This window comes from Wasmannia auropunctata, unplaced genomic scaffold (assembly GCF_000956235.1).
Source record: "Wasmannia auropunctata unplaced genomic scaffold, wasmannia.A_1.0 LD336106.1, whole genome shotgun sequence".
Classification (NCBI taxonomy): Eukaryota; Metazoa; Arthropoda; class Insecta; order Hymenoptera; family Formicidae; genus Wasmannia; species Wasmannia auropunctata.
In genome coordinates, this window is record NW_012026784.1 from 6,155,350 (window position 1) to 6,180,178 (window position 24,829).

The 24,829-nt window shown below is 45.2% G+C and overlaps 3 protein-coding genes across 5 annotated transcripts in view; 1 reads left to right on the forward strand and 2 right to left on the reverse strand.

The window, feature by feature from the left end:
• The window catches only part of LOC105454659 (protein abrupt), a 59,044-nt gene extending 57,075 nt beyond the window's left edge, over window positions 1-1,969 (reverse strand). Inside the window, exon 1 of the mRNA XM_011697498.1 lies at window positions 1,890-1,969. The gene's annotated coding sequence lies outside the window, so the exon portion shown is untranslated. The remainder of the gene's footprint in view (window positions 1-1,889) is intronic.
• A 9,915-nt stretch (window positions 1,970-11,884) lies between these two features.
• The window catches only part of LOC105454733 (RING finger protein 17), a 149,725-nt gene continuing 136,780 nt past the window's right edge, over window positions 11,885-24,829 (forward strand). The window contains exons 1-5 of one of the 2 annotated variants that reach the window (XM_011697597.1): window positions 11,885-12,458; window positions 13,209-13,502; window positions 13,595-13,677; window positions 13,768-13,971; window positions 14,049-14,129. In XM_011697597.1, coding sequence (XP_011695899.1) covers window positions 12,122-12,458; window positions 13,209-13,502; window positions 13,595-13,677; window positions 13,768-13,971; window positions 14,049-14,129 — 999 coding nt within the window. In that variant the 5' untranslated portion in view covers window positions 11,885-12,121. The remainder of the gene's footprint in view (window positions 12,459-13,208; window positions 13,503-13,594; window positions 13,678-13,767; window positions 13,972-14,048; window positions 14,130-24,829) is intronic. The other variant, XM_011697602.1, reaches the window with a different exon arrangement.
• The window catches only part of LOC105454759, a 35,403-nt gene continuing 26,280 nt past the window's right edge, over window positions 15,707-24,829 (reverse strand). The window contains exons 1-3 of one of the 2 annotated variants that reach the window (XM_011697637.1): window positions 18,287-18,352; window positions 16,507-18,035; window positions 15,707-16,272 (exon numbers count right to left, since the gene is read on the reverse strand). In XM_011697637.1, coding sequence (XP_011695939.1) covers window positions 15,907-16,272; window positions 16,507-18,027 — 1,887 coding nt within the window. In that variant the 5' untranslated portion in view covers window positions 18,028-18,035; window positions 18,287-18,352 and the 3' untranslated portion in view covers window positions 15,707-15,906. Of the gene's footprint in view, window positions 16,273-16,506; window positions 18,036-18,286; window positions 18,353-24,829 lie in introns of those variants that run through there. The other variant, XM_011697629.1, reaches the window with a different exon arrangement.

Here is a 24,829-nt window from a genome sequence, read left to right on the forward strand (position 1 = left end):
CAACACGAAATTGCGATTCCACGATGAATTTATGCGGCCGTGATTCGTTCGACGTCTCTATATAAAACTGTCGTCGCGCCCTCCCCCTCGCCCACCCGCCCCCGTCCGCTTCCCCGCGTCACCCCTGTCCGCGGCATCAACCCCGCGGCGATTCGACGTATAACGGATGCACGCGCGCAGGGAATCGCATGCACACGGTTGCGTTGTAAACTGCTGCGGCCGCTTTGTCAGGGAAGCCGAAACAATTTCGGGAAAAATGGGACGGGTACACCGCATCAAAGAATCGGCGCGTGTACACGCGCCGCCGCGTCGGGCTCGCGACGATCTTTTCCGCGAGCGCGCGTGATCGATACCGTTTTCCACACATCTGGTCGACTGCAGTTCGACTCCCGTTTATCCGGAAAGAGAGAGAGACCACTCCCAAAATAACTCGCGATCTCGCGTAACCAAATTACACGAATCGTCGAAGTTCGTAATGATCGTGTTCCGCGCCGGGTCGCGCCGCCGCGCCGCGCGCTGCAGAAGGGATTGCCGCGGCTCTCGTGCAGCCCGCTGCGACAGCGGGCCATCTCCGTTCTCGTTTCCTGCCGGAATTACACGATCCAATTCCTCCCTCGTTCCGTATGTCATTTACTCCCCGGGAGCGCGAGAGTAAGAGGGGACGGGCGGGGGTGGGGGGAGGGGGATTCTTAAGAAACCCTCTCTCGCTCAGAAACTAGCGCAATTCGCCCACCGCTGCTGCCATTCTTGCTCGACCGCGGTGAAAATCGCGTGTCGCCGCCGCCGCTGCTGCCCCACCGGGGCTACGCAACCGTGGTTCCGTCATCGAAATGCCAAAGCGTTTTCCCCGCGGTGTGCACAAAAGGCACACGCTAATGAATTTCGAAAGGGCTCGCAAACATTCGCTGATTGCCCAATTCGTTGTCCACGTGGACACAAACATTGGCCTTGTGGCGCGCCGTAAATATAACGACGGGGGTAGCTGGGGCGTGGGATTCTCGTTGTTGCGGCGCGCGGACAATCGCGAGAGAGCGTCCAAAGAAAGATTGCAAAGTCAGTATAAATGAAATAATTCGAGAAAATGACGCACCCGAGGTCGTGCGAGCGCGCGTACGGTCGAGAGCGTTCGTCCAATTACGTAAATGCGATTTGAGTTCGCAACGTGTTACAGTTAACCGCGCGACACGCAAAATGCGAAATGTATTCGCGCTTTGACCGTCGTATCTCGCTCGTCGATCCTCGCGCAACGCAAAAACTATCTCCTGTCATTTCCCCGAGTATAACCAGACGCTCGTTGGGTTTCTTTCGGTTCAGCGAATCGTTAATTAGCAGCGCGGGAGATACTTAAGTCTGCGTTTCCGAGGCGTTTTCGCGCGCGCGAAAGGCGAAGTGTAAACACGAATGGCGGCGAATCGTAAATAGTCGGAACCAATCGTCTTATTTTAAATACGGCAACTTTATAGCAACGTAATAATTAACGTAAGATAAACATCTCCGCGTTGAATCCGTTAAACGAAACGGTTCATTTAATCTACGACGGAACTGAACGATAAAGATTTTCGTCATTCCTCAAAGGTACTCGTATTATTACTGCAGATTCGAAAATTCTGAATAGGAAAATGTCGGAACAGTTCGTGTTGCAAGTGATAAAAATTAGCTAACAACATCACATAAAATATGCGCGATCCAATCTGTAATTGCTCTTACATACGTCCGATCTCCCGTATAATATATTAATTCTCTCAATAAAATTTTAAATTCAGCGGGGATATTTATTTTTACCACTCAGTTAATTTTATCATCGACAAATTCGATTTCCACGTAATAATTAATGATTCAAAATATATAATAACCGCGCGCGGGTATAAATAATAATTTACTTAACTCACTTCATAGTCCGCCATTGTCCGACGTCTCCTCCTTCTCTCTCAGCTTCGTCAGGATTCGTTGCACAGGACAGTCGCGAAATTAATTAATTATGATCGCGCGACACTTTACACGGCATTCCACACGTTGAGTGAAGTTACGTAGCGCGCACATTACGATCATCTAAAAATAGTACAATCGTGTCAATGCTCGAAACGACAAAGACCAAATCTCGGATGGCAGAGGGTTCTTAACAGTTTGCTTATATACATCGAATTTGTGCCGATCGATCGAAATGAAGTTATTTATGACTGCATTATTTAATAAATCAATGTATCGTAATGCCATTTTACTCAAGAATTAATTCGTACTCCAGACGTTTTTATCAACGACCGAAAAAGTCGAAAATAGCGACTCTATACCCTAATATAGTGTGATGTTAAATGAAATCAAATTAAATGCCAAGACGCGACAGACTAGGAAAATATATAATTAAAATTTAGTATACGCTCAATATAAATGCATCTCGCGATATTATATAATATATATATCCGGCCCAATTGCTCGATTTGAATTATTTTACTTCACAACTCACGGTTAAAATTGACGGATAACTTACATCGAAATCGCCGAAAAATTTAAAGATACTTATATGTATCCAGATATATCTAAAAATTAAAGAAATATAAAGTTAAAGAAATAATCGTTATCCGTAAATATATTGCAAATAAAATGTAAATGTAATTTACAGTCTTTTGCTATCGTTTCGATTGCTATTTCAAATATAAGCAAGAGTTGTAAAATATTCGCTTACAGTCGTCGCCACGATACGCTTACCGAGACCGCTTGCATTAATTGCGGTTGTTAATTATTCTCGCGGGCTGACCGTAATAATAGTATAAGGAAGTAATCGCGTTTTGAGGGATGATAACGTTACGGCACGCGGAGAACGTCTCGCTTTGCCGCCCGTCGACTCGTCGTTCGAATGGCAGGGCGGCGACCTTGTGTATACGCGCCAATCGTTCAGAAAACAAGGTCGCGCGTGCCAGTTGATTCGTTGTTCTCATCTCAAAATAAAATCTTGTACTCTGAATTTAACATTTTATAGAATAAACTCACAACAAATATTCTGTTCCCCGCATTTCAAATTTACTTTTATGAATTGGCTATTCTGGACATGCGTTAAATCTGATTTTCATTGAAAGAATAAAAGTTATCTTAATGAGTTAATTACATAAATTGATTTATTATTATTACTTTTCAACAAATTTTTACCTCCCGAGAGGTATAAAGCGGTGTAATTTTAATAAATGAAAAATTGTTCTAAAGTAATTTTAATAAATCAGGAAAATTATATCAATTAATTAAATTATAAATCTCTCAGTAAGAAATATAACGATTTATTTTCTCGATTCATGAAAATTTCATAATTTCACTCTTCATGGAATGTAGAGAAATGAAAAAAAATTATTAATAATTAATAACTTTCTAAAGTACTTAATTATTTCAATATTTTCATTTTAGATAAATTAAATAAATGAATTAAATAAATATCGCCCAAAAATATCGTTTCACATATTACTTTATATTACTTCATTTAATTTCTCTTTTCAATCCTTCTATATAGGACTACGAAATGATTGTAATGCACCTGGACAATGGATTCTATAGATCCTCGCCGTGCTTTTCCGATGTTCAATTTCGTGAGTCATTGTACAACTGCTTTTAAAGTGGAGCGTGTAATGTCGTTTCCGGCGCGAAAACGAAAAGAAGGAGCGATGCGAGAAACGCGTTTGGGCTCGAGAGTAGAGTCGGTTTGCAATATGCACCCCTACACAGAATAAGGAAGGAAGAGAGACGGAGAAAGAGAGTGAGAACCAGGAGCAAGGAGGCTAGAGAGGAAATTAACAACTCCGTCTCTTTTCTTTTTCGACGTCAGTTTTATTGCGACTTCCCGGCTCCTCACAGACAAATTCGTCCCCGGCACCGGATTGCCCGGGACTTGACGAAGTTGCGCCGAAGACCGAGGATACGACAGGATACGAGACGACAAAGGCAAAGTAAGCGTAGTCGATAGCTGCGCGACTACCCTTCTGTCTCTTTTTCACATTTACCCCTTTCTCTCTCTTCTCCGCTCCTATTTCCTCTCCCTTCTCGAATATCCTACACCCCCGACTTCGTCTGTCGGCATATTTTTTGGCCAAATTCATCTCTGCTCTATCTATTTTTTCTCCCGACGCGCGTTTCCATACGAACTCGCGGGGCAATCCAGCGCGCGCACGCCCGATTCCTTTTCTTCGAGTTTCGCACTTTAACGCGACGTTCGTCTTCGCGACGATACCTATTATACGTCGCGCCCGCACGACAACGCCGATAATGGCAATGACGGCTGCACGTCTCTCTTTATGCCACCCTTACCGCCATTCAACCCCCCTGCGCGTAGCTCTTGCTTGTTTGCCGTTGCCGCTGCCGCCCGGCCGAACTTTTCCTGCCGTCTTTCTCGCTTTCCATCGTTCCAGCGTTTTCGAGATGTCAAAAGAATGTTGGCTCAAACCGTTCTCTGATTTACGACAGCATGAGTTTTCCGACTCTCGAGTCCAAACATTTAAAAAAAATCGAGAATACAAGTGAAGAATCAAATATTTGAAGAGCTTAAATAATTAAAAAAATTCGCGTTGTGTGTTATAGTTTTTAACGGAAATTAATTCACAGTCAAGATGGTTTTAAAGTAAACGCAGCTAAGTCTGAGTACTTTAATAAAATGTTATCGTACAAGAAAATATAACGTATAAATAGAAAATTCATCACGAAAATTGCATAAATATCGCTCACGTCGAATCTGTACCTGAATACATAGATCACCGCGAATTACGATAAACTTTTTTGCCCGCTTCTTATCCCAGATTGCCAGTCGACACGGTTGATAAATAATGTTACGTGCGCGTTATTGCAAGTAACGCGGAATAATTTTGCAGATTTAAACGTGCGCCCGGGGTCGGCGGGAAAGAGAAATAAATGTATGCGCGAGGCTGTACGTTAAAGGGCTGCCGTTTGAAGGAATAATGAAAGAGAAGGGCAGATAGCAGAAATAATATCTTGGAAACATCGCTTTTCCCTGACGTGCGAGCGCCAACCGTCGAGATAATATCGCGCGAAATATTCTAGCGGGTTTAACCCTTTTACGGTCGGATATCGTGGTATATAGACGGTGACCCCGGGGTCGTCGGCTTTTGATTTTATACGAAGTTAAAGGGATTAAACCTTCGTGTGCTTCTTTCGCGAGCGCAAGAATTGTATGTGTGTGTGACGATTTTTCAGATATTCGAGACTTTAATAGACATCGCCTTTATTAGCTTTTATATATGTATATCGACGGTAATACTATGTTTATAAAAATCGTCAAACGAGAGAGGAAAAAGAGGCAAACAGTCGGTCTTTTACTTCGTTTGACTTTTATACACTCCATTCATCATGCCGCCCACCACGTGATTTATCAATTATTCATACCATTCGTTATTCATGAACGAAAGTTTGGTTACTAATAATCATCACTTAATTCCACTTGGCATTCAGTCGTCTTCGTTACTTGCAAAAAGGAGGTCGCCCGCTAAAAGAGTCTGGATTTGTGGCTCCGTTAAATGCGTCAGGAAGTAAATTGCGACGATATTTTGAAAGGTCGAAGATTTTTCCACTGGATTTTCTGGAGTACCTCAAAGGTACACAACGACAATTTTTAGAGCTTCCTCAGTCAAACGTTTCAAATTAAGAAAGTAGATTGTATCTTATCTCATTTTCAAGAAGCCTTCGAAGCATAAAAGGTATAAAATCGTCACTAATTTTTTCCACGACTTAAATATGTGCTTATCTTATCTTAAATGTAACGGATATTTGTATATCGGACAAGTCTATTATATCTACATCTAACGATCTCTGATAAAGACCGTTCTTCATTTCGATCAGAGAATGCGAGTTTCGCTTTTACAATCCCTCGATTTGGACTAGACGATACATGGATACCAATGTAGAGAAAATATGTACACGATCACTGTGTTGAGGATTAGGATTCGACAAAATTAGCCAGGAATGCGGCTGCCAAATGCGAATATGTACACGCAATGCGCGAGAGAACTGCACAACAAGTTCGGTTGGGATCGCCGGGGCGGAAAAACAGCGGGCGGCAAGTACCCGGCGCGCTCAGAATTCCGCAGGAATTCCCGGTGGCTCTTCCCCAATGGGTAATAACGAGGATTCGGCCTCGTTTATCACCACTTGTAGCTCCATCCCTGACCTGACCAGCCGCGCGCGCCCACGAGCGGGTGGCTCACCCTCGGCTCACCTCCGCGTCGCTCGTGCGCGCGCGAAAGGGATGAATCCAACGCGCTCCCGGCGCGGCCCGCCGCCGTCTATCTCGCTCTCGAATCGCCCCGTCGCGACACGTGTACGGCCACCCACAACCCCACATCGGCCCCTTATTTTCAGCCGGTTCCCCGACCGACGACGCCCGCCGCCTACCCCGGAAACGCTCGCGGCTCGGTTATAGAGCTGGTGGGACGGGACGGGACTAGATATAGTGAGGAAGGTTACCGTGTGCACCGCCGCTGGATCGAGTGTGCGTGTACGTCGGCACGTGTGTGACCTCTACACCGACGAGGACCTGCCGTATACATCGGAGTACTTGTCGCTTGCACGAGCAGAGAACTCGGCTTGACCGATATCGTTGGCCTTTAAGTGCAGTAGGGTCGACGGCGGAGTTTCAGGGACTTTAGTCGCGAGGCGACTTTGAAAATTTTTATAACGTGCACTTAAATCCGAAATTTTTTCACAAAGTAATGTGGAAATCCTGCAGAGTTTGGAAATGGGAAGGGTGCACAAATCTGACAATTTTTTTAGATACTGTCTAACAATAAGATTCGCAAGAATTCGCGAGAACTAATGTTATTTCGGTTTATTCAATTCTCGACTGGCGCGAGAATCGCATATAAATCTCTATACCTAGATTTTAATCTGTCGTAGAAGAATTATTCCAGTCGCCAGTGAACATACAGGTAGATATAATATTCGCATCGCCGTACGTTCGCAACATCCGGAGTTGGAGATTTCTTGCCGAGTAGCTATTTGCTGAAAAGGAGGACGGGAAGGCCAGGGATTGCGCAAAACCGTTCGTCGGCAGGATCTCGCGGCCGCCGCCGTCGCCGCCGCCGCCGCCGCCGCCGCCGCGCCGTTCCTCTCTCGTTCTGTCGCCTCGAAGGAGCCTCGAGACCCACGTTCGCCAAAAACGAATCCCGTATATAACGTGGAAACCTGAGCGATTCCGCCGTTCGAAACCGCCGTATATAAAATGCGGCGCCCTTCCACGCGAGCTTCTAGCGTTTTGCCGCATGAATTTAAAGCGCGTCCCGACGCTCGAGTCGTTCCTATATTGGAACACCAAGGTAATATTCAAGCGTGGTAAATATTGCACGGCGGAAAGTGTACGATGTTGAATTAATGTCAACCGCACGCTGGATCTCGGTTTTCCTTTTTTTCCCCCCTTTTAATTATTGAATGCGTTTCGCAAGTGCGGCGTTTTTGCCATGCAAAAATAAAAGGCGAAAGCGCCGCACGGCGCGCGTATCAGAAAGGACGCGCGGCCCGGCAGCGCACGACAGATTACTCCTCTCTCTTCCTCTCGTTTTACCTTTTTCTCTTGGCTTTCGATTCCTGTCCGAGCGTGCCGAGGTTTAAATGCGTTTTAAAGTTTCACAGCGAAGGCGTGTAAACGGCCCATAATGTCTCGAACGACTCTGGACATCGCCTTTTATCTCCCGTCCCCTCGTCGCTCCGCTCGCTCGGCCCATTCATTATTCCGTGAATAAATAATCGCGCGAACGCGCGCACGCGCGAGCGCGAAAGGTTGATGAAAATTTCAATCGATGGCTTTTCGCCCGCGTCCACTGCTCCAAAATTATTCATCGATCTCCCCTCGCCGCGTTTCCTCACCCCTCCGCCGATCTTTTCCGCGTCGCAATACCCTCGACAGTGACGACAATGATGGTTCCGGGAGAAGAAATCTCCTCTCGATCGTTTAAATGTTACAAAAAGAGATGCGCGATTCTCAATGGATGGGAAAGCGCCGGATTAAAACGATTCAGCTCTCTGCATACTTGAAAAGGTCTCAAATCTCGAAGTTTCCTCTCACATTTTTTCCACTCGCTCCTTTTCTCTCTTCTCAACATCTTGACACATATATTCCCATTTCTCCGGATTCTATGAAATAATTTTTCGACAATGCACAAGGCTCGAAAAACGCGGCAGATATTGCTGTTGATACTAAAGAATAATCCTCTCCTCTTGCGTTTTTAATTGCCTCTCGTGCATCGAGCAACGACCAAACGAATTTACCAAGCTCTCTCGTTCGAGAGAGCGTGCGAGAGAAAGCCCGGTGAAAACGAGAGAAGGATGGAAAGAGACAAGAGAGAAGGAGGAAGGCAGAGAGAGAGAGAGAGAGAGAGAGAGAGTCAACTCTGCGAACTTCCATCGTGTCACGTAGCACCTAATCTAGGTCAACGGAATTGAATTTAGAACCCAGCCAGGCTACCGTAGTTATATACCGCTCGGTGGGTTTCCAGCGCCGCCGTCTCTTCGCCTAGGCAAAGCGTTTCCGGGTTCACGGCGAAAAAGACGTGATCTCTCTCTTGGATTTTGCCAGGTCGCGACTAGCTGGACCAGAACGAAAGAGAGGAAGAGAGAGATTGAGAGAGTTTCGGGCTTTAAATTAACTGTAAAAGTCTTTGTGCAGAAAAGGTGCGACACGTGCTTGACCCACATAGCATAGATATGACGGTGAATATTCGTCAATATCCTGTTGGATCCAAGGATAGTCTGAACATTAATACTACTGCTATTTATATTGCTATCTGCTACGTGCGTCGAATTTTTCACGACTGCTGTTATAAAAAACGGTGTTTTATATATCCCAGAAGATAAGATAAGCGTGAATCAAATTTCGTTTCTATTTATCTAGATTATCGCGCTCTAAAACACGTTGTCTAGTTGCTATCATAAATTGTGTTTCTATAACTGAAGATTAAGTTAAAAATCTAGAACGCTATCTGTAATTCGATTAGCGATAATATAAAGAATTTATCCAATGATAATTTGATTAAAATTAACGAGATTTGTAAGTTATAAATAAATAAAATTCGTATCGAGAGATAAAATAAAATATTCATAAAAATATCATGACATGTTTCAGTCATTACAAGAAAATTAAAAATATTTTTCTAAAAAAAAAGGAATTTATCTTTCACGCTTAGTTCTAAAAATCCGTGGTCTTTTTTTTCTTCTCTCGCCTTCTCGCATAATTAATTAAGAAATAAATTGCGAAAACTGTATGTGCGCATAATACGGCGAATGCCGTGTGCAGCAGAGAGACGGAGAGTAGAACAAGACTAATCCCGCTAATGTCTCGTCGATGTAGTGGTACGTAACGGGACCTAATCGCCGATACGCCCTTTCATCCTCACGGCCGGCGAGCGAGCGAGCGAGCGAGCGAAGCGGAGTGCGGAATTCGACTCTCTCGGCGTAGCTAGAATCTTGTTTCGCTTCCGTTCGTTTCCTTATCGGAGCACGCAACTCAATCGTGCGATCTCTCTCTCTCTCTCTCTCTCTCTCGCTCTTGCAGTATACACGCTCCCGCACACATACACGCGCGGAGGAGGACGCCGCGTATGACGTGCGCGCGCTCGGCGTGCGCTTCCTCGTTCCTCGCGCGCGGTGATAGCGTGCATACATAGGTACGCGGAGAGGGTCTCCGGAGCCGGGAGAGGATTCTCCTTCGCCGCGCATTTACAGAGCGGAGAATTCCGGGAGCGGAACGGCACACCGCCGCGCCGCGCACCGCTCTTCACGCCGGCGGTCCCCGGGCAGGAAATAATAGCTGAGTGATAGAGTCGAGCGCAGGGAATTTTTATAGCTAAATCGATGTTGCACGCGCGGGTCGCGGCGCTCGCGGGCGACCGAGCGGGACGGCGTCGCGGGAGAAGGAGCGAGTGCGGCAGGAGACGACGGAGGGAGAGAGATGGAGTGAGAAAAAAGAGGACTTCTCCTCCGCTCGGACGGAGAGTGGGAAGAGGAGAGAGGGGGAGAGAACGAGTGAGCGGGACGGCGCGGCGTGAACAGCGAGGAGCGAAGGGCGCTAGAAATCTGGGGCGGGGATAGATCCGGGCTTTGCGCTCTGCACGCGACCTTGAATGCCAGCCAGCCTAGACCTTGCCTCCGCTCCTTCGCTCGCTCGCCCAAGTCCAGAGAGGCCGCGCGAGACTGTTGTTTCAGGCAACGCACACATCGGCGACGGCGAGACGGGACTCGTTCGCTCGCTCGCTTGCTCGTTTGCCATTGCGCCGTCTCGCTCTTCCGCGTACACGCGATTACGTAAGATCACGGCGCCTAAAGGACACGACGCAGTCGGATCTGCGTTTTCCGCTATTCGCGAACTCGCGCGAGCGGCGCAAGCGGAGGCCGTGCGAAGCGAACCTTTATTACGTAACGAGACGAATGAATATATATCTTCTTTCCAAGTATATGTATATATCGCGGCGCCTCTTCGTGCGGTCTCCGTTTCGCAGAACGCGCCTAAACGCGAATGACGATTCGAGGGCATTCATTTTCTGACTTTTTGGCCGGCGATAATTTGTACATGTTCCCTCCCTCCCCTCCTCTCCCAAGACATATCTTACCCGGAGGAAATTGATTCGCCTAACGGTAGCGAATTTCGCATCGGTCGAAAGTTCAATTTAAAAGTTTCTTCGGAAACGCGAAACGGGAAGCGCCTCGGGAGCGACGAAGGCGACTGAACTTGGCGCGGAACGGGAACCGGATCGATCAAACTGTGCGCGGCGAGGAAGCGGCCTGCGGCAGACGGCAGGCGGCAGCCGGGAATCGAGCATTCGACGCGTTTCCCGGGCCACCGCCGCCGCCGATATTATTAATGACGCGAGAATTGGCGCGTCACGCGCGGCGCGGTTTTCAGAGTGCGAATCTTCCTCTCGCGCGGCCGGCGATAATAATTCCGATCGGACACGCGCAGCGTTGCGTGGCGCGGACCGACGAGGCTATAAGGAAGGACGGAGCGGATTGATATCGCGGAAGAAGGAGAAGGATCTCGGCGCGCGTTCGCGCGCGCGGCTTCGCGCGAGTCTGCTGCTCGCTGGAGCGATCGCGCGGCGAGTTGGGTGGGATCATAACGGACCGGCGCGGCGGGCCGGCGACCGGGCGAGCCGCGCCTAGACCTAGGCGGATACCGCAGCCGTCGCTCCGCATAGCCCCGTCACTCGCATTATTATCCTACCTTAGCTACGTTACCCGACCTTTTTGCATTTTTGGCAAAGCCGCCGCCGCTGCCGCCGCCGCCGCCGTCACTGCCGCCAGTGCCGCCGTCGCCGATCGCATCGGCAGCGTCATCTGTCATCGCCAATTCGAGGCCCCTCGGCGGCCGCTGCGATCGTTTCCGGTGCGCGTCGCGTTCGCTCGATATCGATTCGATTCGCGCGAGCCGCGTAGATCGCTCACCAGGCAGCAGCAGTCGTCTGACTTCGCCTTAGAACATATGTTGCAGTAGTATATGATCTAAGAACTTCGCGGACTTCGCTCGCCTACGGTAGTCGCTTTGGCGCGAACTTTGGCGCCGATTCGAATTTTGCGCCGGTTTCGCGCATATAAGACGGTGAGATATGCCGATCGAGAATTTGTTGCTCGCGATTATCGCAAATTGATGCGAATCCCGCTGCTGTAAATAATGTAATAAATTAAATTGAAAAATGTATTGAAAAAAAGAGCGATAGAAATCAATTTGAGGGTTTTGCAATTAATCCTCCGTATTTAGAAGTTTAGTGGAAATTCACGTATCAAACAGACATCTTACAATCTCGTCGATTGAAACGCGAAAATTATCGATAAGATGATTCGGAGTAAAAGGGTGCGTAAATATATTGGCGATGCGCTGCCCTTTCAAAATTTATAGTAGTGCCCTAGTTAGTTTAAACTTTGGCGGTGGGGGCTTCGTGTAGTCGCGTCGCTCGACCACGTGCAGCATGAAACGAGGATCGCGACATTCGATTATTCGTCGGGGCTGGTGATCGCTCGACGACCGTGGTGCCCAGGCAGGTGCCGGTGATATTTGATACAGTAAAAGATATTCGAGCCGTTCGAGGCAATCGTCAAAACAAAAGGGGTGGTAAAGGAGATAAGAGATTCCGGCGCGGTGACGCGAGTGCTCATGGGTAAGCGCAGGATTACGGCGTGGCGGCGGGTCGGTAGTTTCAAACGTGCGGCAGGATTCACGCGTGTCTCGTCTTGCCGTCGTTCGTTCACACTCGACTCGCCGATTCCGTCGGGAACAACAACAACAACAACGTCGTCGTCGTCGTCCACGACGAAATCGCGTACTCGTCGCTCGTCGTCCGCACGCGGCATCATGTACCCGTGCATCGCCGACGTGCCGCGCGCGAGGCGGTCGAACAGCAGGTTGTCGCCATCGACGTTCTACAAGGTTCCCGACACGAAGCTGAAGAACGTGATCTGCGTCAACTGCAAGAGCAAGTTCTACGTTACAGGTAATTTCGCGATTGTCGTCAGAGCCTCCGCCACGCCGCGATGTCGCCGTTATCGATTCGCGTCCGCCGGCGAATTTGCCGGCGACGTAAATCGCGAGCATGCCGAGATGACGTCCGAGACGTCCTGTGTCGCCGGGTGTGCACGTCGTCGCGCGATCCCGGCGGACGCGACGTGCTCGCGAGAGCCGACCGGACGTTCCTTCCTTTCGTTCGTACAGCGACGAACGAGGAACGCCGCGTTAGAGAGGTTAGAATCCCATGTGTCCGTCATCTCGTCGTATCCCAGCCGGATACGTACGTGTTTCGAACATCACTTTTCTACCTGCATTTGTCACATTTGTGACGATGTACAGAATTATCGTAAATATTTTCCTGACGGAATAATTGAGTGCTTATAAAATATCTAAAATTTATTTGGCGTCAACGCGTTTTGTATTTGTATTTCACTCGAATTTATACCCCTTTCATATAAAAAGTTATGCATACATTGCTCATTGTTCTAGATATTGAAACTTGTTAAATCTTGTAGGTAGTTATTTTAATAATAAATATCACAATTGTATTTTGCATGCCAATGTAATCTATTAAAAACTTACGTAAATATTTTATTTTGTCTCACTCTGTGTTACATACAGTAACAGAGAAATATGTAGTTTAATATTTATTTATACATTAAATTGTCAGTGCGATTATAAAACAAACAGCTTATCAGATCAAAATCGAAAGAAATCTTTGTCAAAATTGTTGCAGATCTATCGAATTTGAATCTCACTGGGTCGACAGCAAAAGGAACACTGATACCTTTGTTGTCAGATTGCGGGCATCCAATATGTAGTAAATGTATCAACAAGGAGAAAATCAGAAAATGTCCATCGTGTAACAAAATTGTTCTGGATAACAACAATCTGAAGTCCTTGCTACCATTGAACTTATATTCACTAGGGCTAATTATTTCCTCTTACCATCGACCATTGGAAAATGACGATGACGATTTTCTGTTTTGTCACAGCTTACCTTCACAATTACGTCAGATAGCAAAGCAAGGTTAGAGACATTATCCGATGAAATTAGTTGGCTTCTCTGAAGGAGACAATGGGTGTGTATTTATGTGTTTTTTTTTGTTTTTTTTGTTTTAGGGTGTTGCCATGAATGTGGAAATCATGCTAATGTAAACTGTCCCCAGTGTGTGGCTCTCTATTGTTACTACTGTTATTCAAAAGTAAATTGGCACATTATTACGATACGAAAACACTTACAATCAGATTACGTTCACAGTAACTTACTTTGATTTTATTTTATTTTTTTGTAGATTCATGGAAGGGCATTACAGAACCACACACAAATCCCGTTATACGAGGGTGGGCCCAACACTCCTGCTGCTATGTTGAATAGCTGTGCACCAACGTGCACTGATGCCTTAAGCTATTATTGTAATGACTGCAATGTAGCTTGTTGCTCAAATTGCATCTTGCGCTCGCACAAAATGCATATTTTTGAGACATTATTAGAAAAGGTTGGTAGCATTGCTCATATCGTAAGAAATTTATTGCATATTGCGAGAAATTTAAACGATTAACGTTTCATTGGCAGAATGAGACTCTGGCATTTGAGTTCAACGAGATTTGTATGCACATCGAGGAAACGCTGATGCAAATTCGCCAGACGAAAGAGGTGAGTCGTCATTTTTATTAACTATCTTTTTCCTGGTGAGAAACTTGGTTTAGTTGCTACAAAATGCATATGCCAGGAAGATAAATAAATAAATTTATTTTTTAATATTTTTAACAAGATATTAGATAGACGTAGTAAGATTAACATATGGTCATTTAGCGATATTCAATTCGTATATATCGCTCACTATTTTAACGTAATTTTTTTTTACTTGTGATGAGATTATAAATAGAGTATTCTAGTCATATCCTCTCGCAGATACATGATAGAAGTACATACTTTAAATATAAAACGCTCATATACAAATTGGGATATTATATTTCATGTATCGGTTGTGGTAGAATAACTATAGATAAATGGCGAAACCTAGTCAATTTTTCTATGAGTGTGATATTCGCAGTGAAAATATTATATTTTCAACGCGCAGCAATACTTCTATTTCTATAAGTGTTACTATTTACGTCATTTACTGGAAATGTACAACTTTGTGCAATTTAACATTGCACAATTATGGAAATTTATGTTAAATTTATTAATTGAATATTGAATATTCATATAATATCGAATCGTTAATAACTTTTACTCATTAATTTTTGATTTGTTATAATCAATATTCTAAAGAGAGTGTCATTTAGATTAGTGGTATTATTTACGCTGTTCTGAAAAACGTTGTCTGTTATCTACTTTGAAAGCTATGACTTATTATTACGACTGAAATTTATAATTCAATTGAATCACTTGTCTAGTGTAGTACCGAAAGAAGTAAAGTTCTGTAAGACAGGCGGGCATTTTTCGTGATAAATAGCACGCAATAGTACACGCATATGACTAGAGGGAATATAAGAAATATCATCAGCCATTTCATACCCGTACAGAGACCGTGAGATAATCTAACTTATTTTACGCACGATGTGATTTACTTTATGTTTCAATCACATGTAACTCTATCATATACTCTATATACATATTGCACTTTTCCGGGATTGCGAGGCTCATTATGACAGAGTGGCCTTACAACCCACGACATACTTTTGCTTTTTGATATAATGGCAACGAGTCAGGTATTATATGTTAAGACTAACAAGGAAAGTCACGGAAGTGTCCCCTTGCGATTTTGATGAACTTTTGTGTTGTTATTTAGACAAAAAAAAAGGACACACATTTGTTTTCTATGTGCTTATACGCACTTTTAAGGGGTCAAATACCCTTATAAAAAGTTAGATTATTTCAAGATGAATATCTTTGAAGTTGTAACAGTAGAAAAATAATGTTTTAAATAAAAGTTGTATGGTTTCAAATTATAAATATCTACTTTATTAGGTACTTATAATAGTATAAAAAATTGTTTATTTTTTTATGTACCTCCAATACTCAACATTTTTTCAAAATTTCAAAAATATTTTACATGATTGAATTTACCTTAAAATAACTTTAATCTAGTTATAAAAAGTTTTGAAATTTTGAAAAAATGAGTGGTGGAAGGTACATAAAAAAAATAATTTTTTTAATTACTATTATAAAGTACACTTGAAACCATACAACTTTGAAACATTTGAATTTTTTTTTATTTTTTATAATTCGAGGAGATCGAAGATTTTCTTAAGAGAAAATAACTTTTTGTAAGGAGTATTTCACCCCTTAAAAGTGCACATGAGCACAATATAAAAAAATGTATGTCTTTTTTTTTTTATCAAACAACAACATATTAAAAACTCATCAAACTCGAAGAACACTTCCGCGACTTTCCTTGTGAGTTATTTAGCACATAACGCTCTAATTACGTCTCTTCTTCTTCTTCTTCTTCTTCTTCTTCGTCGTCGTTCGCCGTTTGTGATTTGCCCTTGTGTTTACTCTTCTCCTCCTGCTGTTTTTTCAGTTTCTTTTCTTTCATCTTTGCCTCCATCTCTTTAAACTTGAGTTCCAAGTATCGATCTACTTCCGGACCGGTGAAGTCCTCGGGGAATTTAGGCATAATTGGCAGGATGTATTTATACAGTCGTTCATTTAGCACGTATAGTTGAGTAGTCGTTTCGCATTTTACGTTGAACCACCAATCGCAGGTCAGTGCTACCTGGCTGAATATCGTGCCGTTCGGACATAAGAACGATGACTTGCCGCCATTGAGATCGCAGTAATGCCACACCTGTTAACAATATTATCATTAGAAAATTCTGGAAACTAATCTTTTCAATAATATAAAATACGGATCAATAATATAAATTACGGATATTTAATATTTAAAAATTAAAAGAGATTTCAGAGAAAAAGTAGGAAGATTAAGATTTATAAATGTAAAAAATTTTACAGAATAATTTACAGACTTGTTTAATAATATGTTTAATAATTATGTTTTTATGACATTGTATTATATACTCACTTGGCATCCGGTCGCCGGGTCGCCGAAGAACCCTTTGTACCTCTGTTCCTTGCAGCTGAATTTAGTCTCCGGTATAATCGCGTACGCCGGGTAATCGACGTTCGGTTTTCCGCGCGTCGCGCCGTACTTCAACGCTGGCAGTGGCGTTTTCGATGCCGGGCGTGTGACTTCGTTCGACGCTACGTACTCCTGACTCGTGGACGCCTCGGTGGAAATCGGCAGGGTATACCGTTCGTCCTGCAGGATATCGTCGCTCAGGTCTTCCGTGATCTCGTACGAGTGCTCGGTGGTAGGAATGGGCGTAGAGCTCGGCCTGGGTCTTTGCTGCTTGGGTTGTTCGTTGGAGATGTCCTGAACGTAAGGGACGTAGTATTCCACCTTATCGTCCTTCACGTGATTCAGGTTGTAATCCGATTGCAACGACGGCTTGATTTCAACGTCTTCGTCCGCCATCTTGTATCGCTCGGGATCGTCGGTGATTATCAGAGGATTCGGTGTCGCTTGGAATCTCGTCTCGGTGATCACTTTCGGCCGCGTGTAGATTTTCGGTTTGTAAGCGTTGTAGCTGATCAGTCTGGGAGGCGGTGACGGTGGCGATGACGGTAACGGCGAGGGTCCCTGCGACTGCGGAAAATTCTCCTGCCGCGTAACGTGCAGAATGTTAAGGATCTCTATGAGCGTTTTGATGCTGCTGTCGAGGTTGTCCTTGTTCAGCGTTTCCGGCAGTCGCTCGGACAGCTGGAAACTCTCGATCAGATTGTTCAGATTCACGCTCGGCTTTCGATAGAGCGAGACGACCGTCGGTTTCACCGACTGCTGCTGCTGCTGCTGCTGCTGCTCCAACGGAATGTATCTCAGCCCCTCGAATTCCTTGTTGGGATAATTAACGGCGGCGTTCGGCCTCGTCGTGTAATCCCGATCGTAATCGTCCTGCGGGTTGCCGAGCAGCGGTTTCTTGACCACGGCAGCGGAGGGTGGCAGGGGCCGCGCGGTGACGAAGTATCGATTCTCCTTGTTCAGGATGTGACCGGCAGGTGTGGTGATTTCGGGATACGTCTTTTGCACCTGGTACAGCTGATAGGACGGAGTGGAGTACTCGGCGTAGTTGATCTTGGTGTTGTACTTGACCGGCGCGAAATAGTCGTTGTCGCCTCCGATGTTTCTGGGATCGAATTGCACGGACGGGACGAACTTCTTGTCCTGGTCGGGTGAATTCACGCGGTACTTATTACCGCCCGGTCGCGGCACGGCAACGAGCCTAGTTAGAGGCTGCGACGATGGTGGTTTCCGGAGCAGAATGCCCGGCGACAGCTCGTCCGCGCCATAATTCTGCGCCAGCGCGGCCTGAGCGTTCAGGTAGTTGTTGGCGACGTAAAAAGTCATGTAGGGTATCAATCTTCGGTATCTTTCCTTGAACGTCGTCAGGTTCATGTTCGCCAGTGATTCGCCCCCGAAGTTGTCCTCCGAAATAGCACTGGTCGCGTTCGACCTCGCCGGCTCCGACGCTTCGAAGCCTCGCATCAAGAGAACTGCAATCGAGAAAAGTCACTTTTTTTTATCGATTTTCAAGCGATCGTCGATTTGACGGCGCGAGATAAGACATTCGATTGAATTTACGTGAACGCGGTGACGCGCTATTCGTGATACTAAATTTTTAGGGAAAATTGAAGAAAGTAACGAATTGTATGCGCGTGGTAATTAAATAAATTAGTTCTTCGGAGAGTTTTTAAAATTCGAATTGAATCCGCGGATTCGCACGGGTACAGTGCTGTCTCGTTACCGTTTTCGATGCATCGTCACGATTGCACGAACGACCGCGTGTGCGGAAGAATGCGAAGAGAGAATGAGAGATAACGCGGTACGTCTGCAACGTCCCGACAAAGACGAATCGTGGGGAAAGGGAATACGGTCGGTGGGTTGAAGATTGAGCGGACGATAGAGCGCCCGGGTCGGGGGGTGGATTGGTACCCGTTTTTAGCGGTTGCGCCACACTCGAACGTGCCAGCGCGAATAATATCCTCTCTTCCGCCGACGGGCAACACCGATGTACCAGCGCGCGCGAGCGCGCATGCATGCGCGATCTACACACGCACGCGGCCTTTATCTCTTGCTATCTCTCGCCGCACGTACAAAAGCGCTGGCCGGCTCTCTCGCCGAATATTTTCCTTCTAATTTAATTTCACGCGGGTGGTACGCGCGGTATACGCGTGCGTTACCTCGCACGTTTCCAGAAACGAGGGGAGGTGATGGAGGAGGAGAAGAGCGAGGGGTGTATCGCTATAACGATGGACGGCTTTTTGAGGAGTCGATTAGAGGTATACGTATTTTTCGCGGATCGTCACTGAGCTTTTTTTTGATTCTCTCTATTACGCACGTCTTCCTGCAAATACCCTGCAGCTTGTTTAACAATGACAAAATTTCTCTACAAAGTTATAAGATCCACAATGTCAATCTGTAGATTCGATTTCGTATTTTTACGATTTTTGTGTTTACGAATGAATTATTTATGAAATGTTAAGCTCTATATTGTACAAAATATTTTAAATAAGTATGCGTATATCATCAAGGCTAACAATGGAGCCCTATTTATCCACCATACAGCGCGGTGGATTCTCCTGCGGGAGCAATTGGTCTATGTCGCACCACCTATCTTATTCTACAACGTGGCTATGCGTACACATACACGCACATATATTGTTTCTAAAATGATCTTATCATACATCGTTTAAATTTCTACCGGTACGTCTGACAACAATATAATGACGCTGAACGATAATATTTCTTTATTACGCATCCACATCGTGAAATGTTATATATTTTTTCTGACGTGAACATATTATGATAAGATGATTCGAAATTAAATTATTAAAACCAGAATGTCTTCGATCTTTCCTCGACAAACGTCAACTTTTAATGAATTGAACGAATTATTTTTGCATGACTCTTCTCAACTGCCTTTCCTTTTTACCCCAATAGAAATTCTATCTCATAGAATATTCTACGAATATTCCCTCGCGCTCTTTTTAATTCACGAGCTCTCGTCATATTGTCCGACAGGTAGATATTGCCGTGTAGGATGCGAAGGGAATAGGGGGACGTGCGAAATTGGCGGAGGGAACGAGTGTGTGGTCCGAGTGGTGGTGCCGGATATAAACCTGCCTCACTAGACTCGCCATGAATTTTTATAAACCGATTATTTAGTGTCGATGTAACAAAGTGCAGCGCGCGCCCGCTGAAAGAGCGTCGCGCGGGCGCTCCGAGCCAGTGGCGCACATCAAAGGGACGTGCATCTTTCTCTCGCACATTTCACCCTCTCGCTCCCTCTGTCTACCTTCATCTCCGTCTATCTATCTCTCTCTCCCTCTCTCGTGGATTACACACAGTTATACACACCGGTTCCGACCTGGAAATCCAATTCGATTCTGCATGAAATGAGTCTGGAAACTCCGCTAGCGTCGCGGCGCGGAGCGCGGCTCGGCGCGCTTTATTAATCCTGTCAGTGCGTGAAACGTGATTGAAAAATTCGCAAAGCGCGTGCGCCCGATCTAAGAGGGGCTCGCCTTGAGAGTTTTTAAAACGCAATAAGATAAGGCACCGCCCGCCAAATGCGTGTTTTCTGTGTCCACAAAGTGACGCGGAGATGTTTGGATTTTTCGCGCAAATCCACCTCGAGATATATACCACACTGACATTCGAATCTCGAAGGAAACCTTGTGTTCCGCCGAACGAATCAACTGCGCCGAGGAAATATGGGAATCACGGGAATCGTACACGTTATCTTGCTCAGCTTAAAACGAAAATTATTATTGAGAAATAACAAAATTAAAGACCACGTAGCACGAGAATGATTTGTGATAACGCTCGAGTTCGTTATGGGGTGGACTTATGGACTCTCGGGACAAGGGAGTCGAACAACGCGAAAAACCTTTCACTTTTGCCGTCCACCACAACGAAAAACAATTTATTCTTCGTATTGGATCCCAGCCAGACGGAAGCGAGATGCGGCTGCTTCCTTCTTCCCAAGTCATCGCCGATAGTTTCCCGCTCCGGATTTTCCCTTCTCTATCTTCTCTCTCTCTCCTTCTTCTCCTCCGCCTTGCCCCCGCGACGTCTGTTCGACTGGCGAAATTCTAACTCGCGAACTCTGTATGGGTGTGTGTTGCGCAACACGCCCATTGTATCATGCGAAAGTACGACGCGTCGGTTCTCGTGCCGATCTGTCGGTAGGTAACCCGATACGGAATATTAATTGGCATGTATTGGTCTCACGGATTACGTTATTTCGAACGCGCGTGACTTGGTTGCTCGACGGATGCGACGAGGGGGAGAGAACACACCGCAGCGGAACACAGACGCGGCTGGAATACGTAGGTACGCTGCCGGGTTGATATCGGGTTAACCCCTTCGCCATTCGCACATCGGAACGGAGAGAGGCGAGTATTATGTAGAAAAATAATCGAATTTAATTACGCAAGAATTCACATTTGCCTCCTTTCCCGAACGAGCGATATTTAATTAACTTTCGACGAGTGTTGCCCATCTATGAACTTTGGAACGGAGCGGAAAACATATGGACGATGTGTATGCTTTCGGCGGCGATGCAGTTTTCGGGCGGTAATAAACATGCGTACCCTCCCTCGAACACGCTCGTCTCTATACTCGCGATACGCTCGCGACATTCGTAATGTGGAACGCTGCATTCAGCAAAAACTAACAGCTACGAATAATTGATACCGTCGGTGTTGCCCGTCGCGCGGTAGCGGGTGGGAATCGTCGGAGCTACCAATCGTGCGTGGCTGAAATTACTGTGACCCCCGTCACTTTATTTATTGCACGCGCGCGAGACGAAGGGCCCGTCCGCGAGCGAGGGTGGCAATATGCGCGAGAAAATAAAGCCATTTTTCATCCTTGGAAATTCTTAATGAGTGAAATATCGCGACTGCCACTCGACACGGCGTAGTGCCGGAGAAACATGGTGTTGCGCGAAAGTCGCGGAATCGAAATACACAGGTTTCGAGGAGTCCCCTGTCGATATTAGTGAATTTATCGTCCTGCAATTTATTAGAATAATAATTCGAGCGATTATGTAGAGAAGGAGATATATATACAAGTGAGAAATTTATTTTAGAGCAAAATTGGCAAAGTTTTATTGGCCTATATTCTCTCTATTCTTCTTTCTATCGCCCAACTGCACGTAATTTGTTACTGATAAAATTTCTAAGCAGATATATAATTATTCGAGTGTTAATCAAAATGATTCTTCAGATTTTTTTTATTTTGTGCGGCATATAAAATTATGAATTGAAATCCATTTTATTTGTCACTAACAAAATGTTTAATTTATGAACTATACATCCATATTATTCTATTTATTTTTTTAGTTTTGTGCAAATTCAATTATGGTGTAATTCGTACAGAACATTTCACATGCATTCGTAACTTTTATATATTCCTCAAAAAGATCAAAGGCTCGTGTATAAGATTCTATCGGCAATGCTGCATCACTATCGATGCCTCGATTATGCAAGATTACGAGTGGTGAACGCATTCTCTCGTTTCGGAACGAAGCGAAAGGAAGCGTTTTTCCCTCGTGATGCGTACGCGTCGCGCACATAACGAAGGTAATTACGTGTACGCGAAATACCGAAGCGAGATCGCGAGCCGATCGATTGGGTTTCTCTCAGCTTTTGACAAATTGAGTTATTAAAAAATTTATTATAGAATGCATTAAATTTGCGAATAAATTTATATTCTATTCTAGATGATCTATAATTTGCATTAAATTAAAAAAATAAAATAGAATTTAATTTTTAATTTTATATGCCGCACAATATAAAAAAATATCTGAAGAATTATTTTGATTAACACTCGAATAACTATATCTGCTTAGAAATTTTATCAGTAACAAATTACGTGTAGTTGGGCGATAGAAATTCTAAAAAATTTTCCCTAAAACACCGCGTTTTATGAAGGAATATGAAATTAAATTTGGATCATTAAACGAATCGAATGGCGAAGAACTTGGTTTATAACTGCACGACTTACAGTCGTAAAAACGTATGGCGGGATATAATGTGACAAAGTGTCGGCACTTGCTACTCAGGCGATGTTTTCTCACGTGAGATCACGTTTCTCGTGCGGTCGTGCCTTATGTCGCGTACAGTTTGATGAGTCTCTCTCTCTCTCTCTCTCTCTCTCTTTCTCTCCGGCCATCTCGGGAGCAAGCGAGTGACGTCGCGACGGAGAAAATCCTCCAGAATAAATACGGAGTTGTATTTGAAATTCACGCGAAACGTCGCCCGCCGGTTGCGTAATACGTACCGTCGTGTATTAAGCGCGCGGCGCGGCACGAGTTTTTGGTTTACGGTTGACCCGTCTCAGCGGGTACACAGAGGCTTATACCGGAAATCCAGAAAAGCGCGGGCGTGCTGCGCGCATTTTGCACGTCATTTAATTAAAGCCGGAAAACGAGCCGCGTAATGACACTCGGGCGTGCACGAGGGCTCGTCGCGTTTCGATGCCGCGGGCCATCCAGGCCGGGGTTGCTGCCTACCCCACCGTGCCCGGGCACGGACCAGAGCGATTCGACCGGAGAATTCTGCGGATGCAAATGCGCCGGCGGGGGTCTTCGCTACTACCGCATGTCTCTGCTACACCGCACCGCGGTCGGTTGTAACCCGGTACCGGACCTTAAGGGGATACAAAGCGCGTGAAATTGGATGGAACAGAAACGGCCGGAAATGTAAGTTGGAATGGGAAATGTCGTACATCATCTGGATGCCTCGTGGCATGGATGTCGGTCCGAAGATATCAAGAGACATGCGGTCTCTCCTCCGTGCAGAGTAACACTCGCGGGTATATCATTGTAAGTGGGACGGAAAAATTCTGAGGATCTCGAAACATGGAAAACTTTTTCCCCAAAGCATTCCACGCTTCTGCTATAGAGTTGTCTTTATCGATGTCTCCGTCATAATTTTTGTTCGTTCTGTTACATCAGAAAGAAGCGACTCGCCAAATTTTTGCATTTAAAGCCAAAGTTTGGAAAAACTTTTCAGAAATTTAAAGCTTTGAATTTGGAATTTTGAAAATTGAGATAATTTCAACTTTTAACAATACGAAAAGTTATTCCGCGATGGCATTACTACATGTCTTTGTAGCTTATGATAGCTCTTATGATAGCTATTTGATTTATCTCTCGCGTGCTTCTTTGGCGTACTACGATTGGCTCGATTAGCTCGATCGAATCAGACGATGCGAACGTCGATTAAACAGAAACCGTTTCCTATCGAAACGATGATTAATAAACGCTCGTGCTCCAACAGTTTATCGGAAAATGTGCAAACGTTTAAATAATAGCAGATAACCGGTGTGCTTTAAGTAAACTGCCCGCGGCATTCTCGCGCGGTCAATTGTTCCGACATTTGATACCTCCTAACTTTGACCCTCAATTACGAGTTCGAACTTTTCGAGATTCTCGATTCTTTACACGTTAGAAAGTTTGATGTATCTTAAAAATTCAATTTCTTAATTCGTAAAAAATGTTTAGTGTTTTAAAATTACTTTGCATTCGCACGGCACTCGTGCGCGATCGCGAAACAGTATCGTAAAATCGAAATCTTCCTTCGGGCAAAACGAATTTGCAGCTTTGATTGAGAAAGAAAAAAACGCATCCGGATGCGGAATTGTCGGAGGAAAAGTGAGCACACGTAACAAGAGTTGAAGGAAAAGGCGGCAAATACGAGCGCCATTATCGTTCATGTGCAGCCTCCGGTACATTGTATTAATCTTTGTTTGCCCGCCTTTCGCTCGCTCATTGCCCGTCCGTACAATCGAGCGAAATCAATCGATTCAGGGGTACGCCTCGCCTGCGCTTTCCCCTCGAGGATCGGGGTACGCTCAAAGACCGGCTCGCCGTTGCGTTGCAAATGCAGCAACCCCGAAGAATGGTAATACGTCGCGTGTGTCGCTAATGAACTCCCTGAATGACCATGGACACATTTACATTGTATACTATAAACCCGCAACGGGAGACACGGGTACAGAGGCTGATGCATTAAATTCGTTAGCCCAAGTCTACCTGAAAATCTTCGTGTTTGCCGTGGCACAAAGGAAACGCGTTTCAATGGACATCGCGGCGTTTCCGGGAGGGAATTCGACGTCCAGCGTCGATAGAGGCTCCAGCCGCATATATGGAGAATTGCGCTCCGCATTGCGTGGAAAATGTTTTATTGTGCAGCGGATAAAAATGCGTCGCTGAGATTCGGCAATAGAAGTTTTAAAAATCTCGGACACGATATAATCAATCGCTTATTTGAAAGACTCA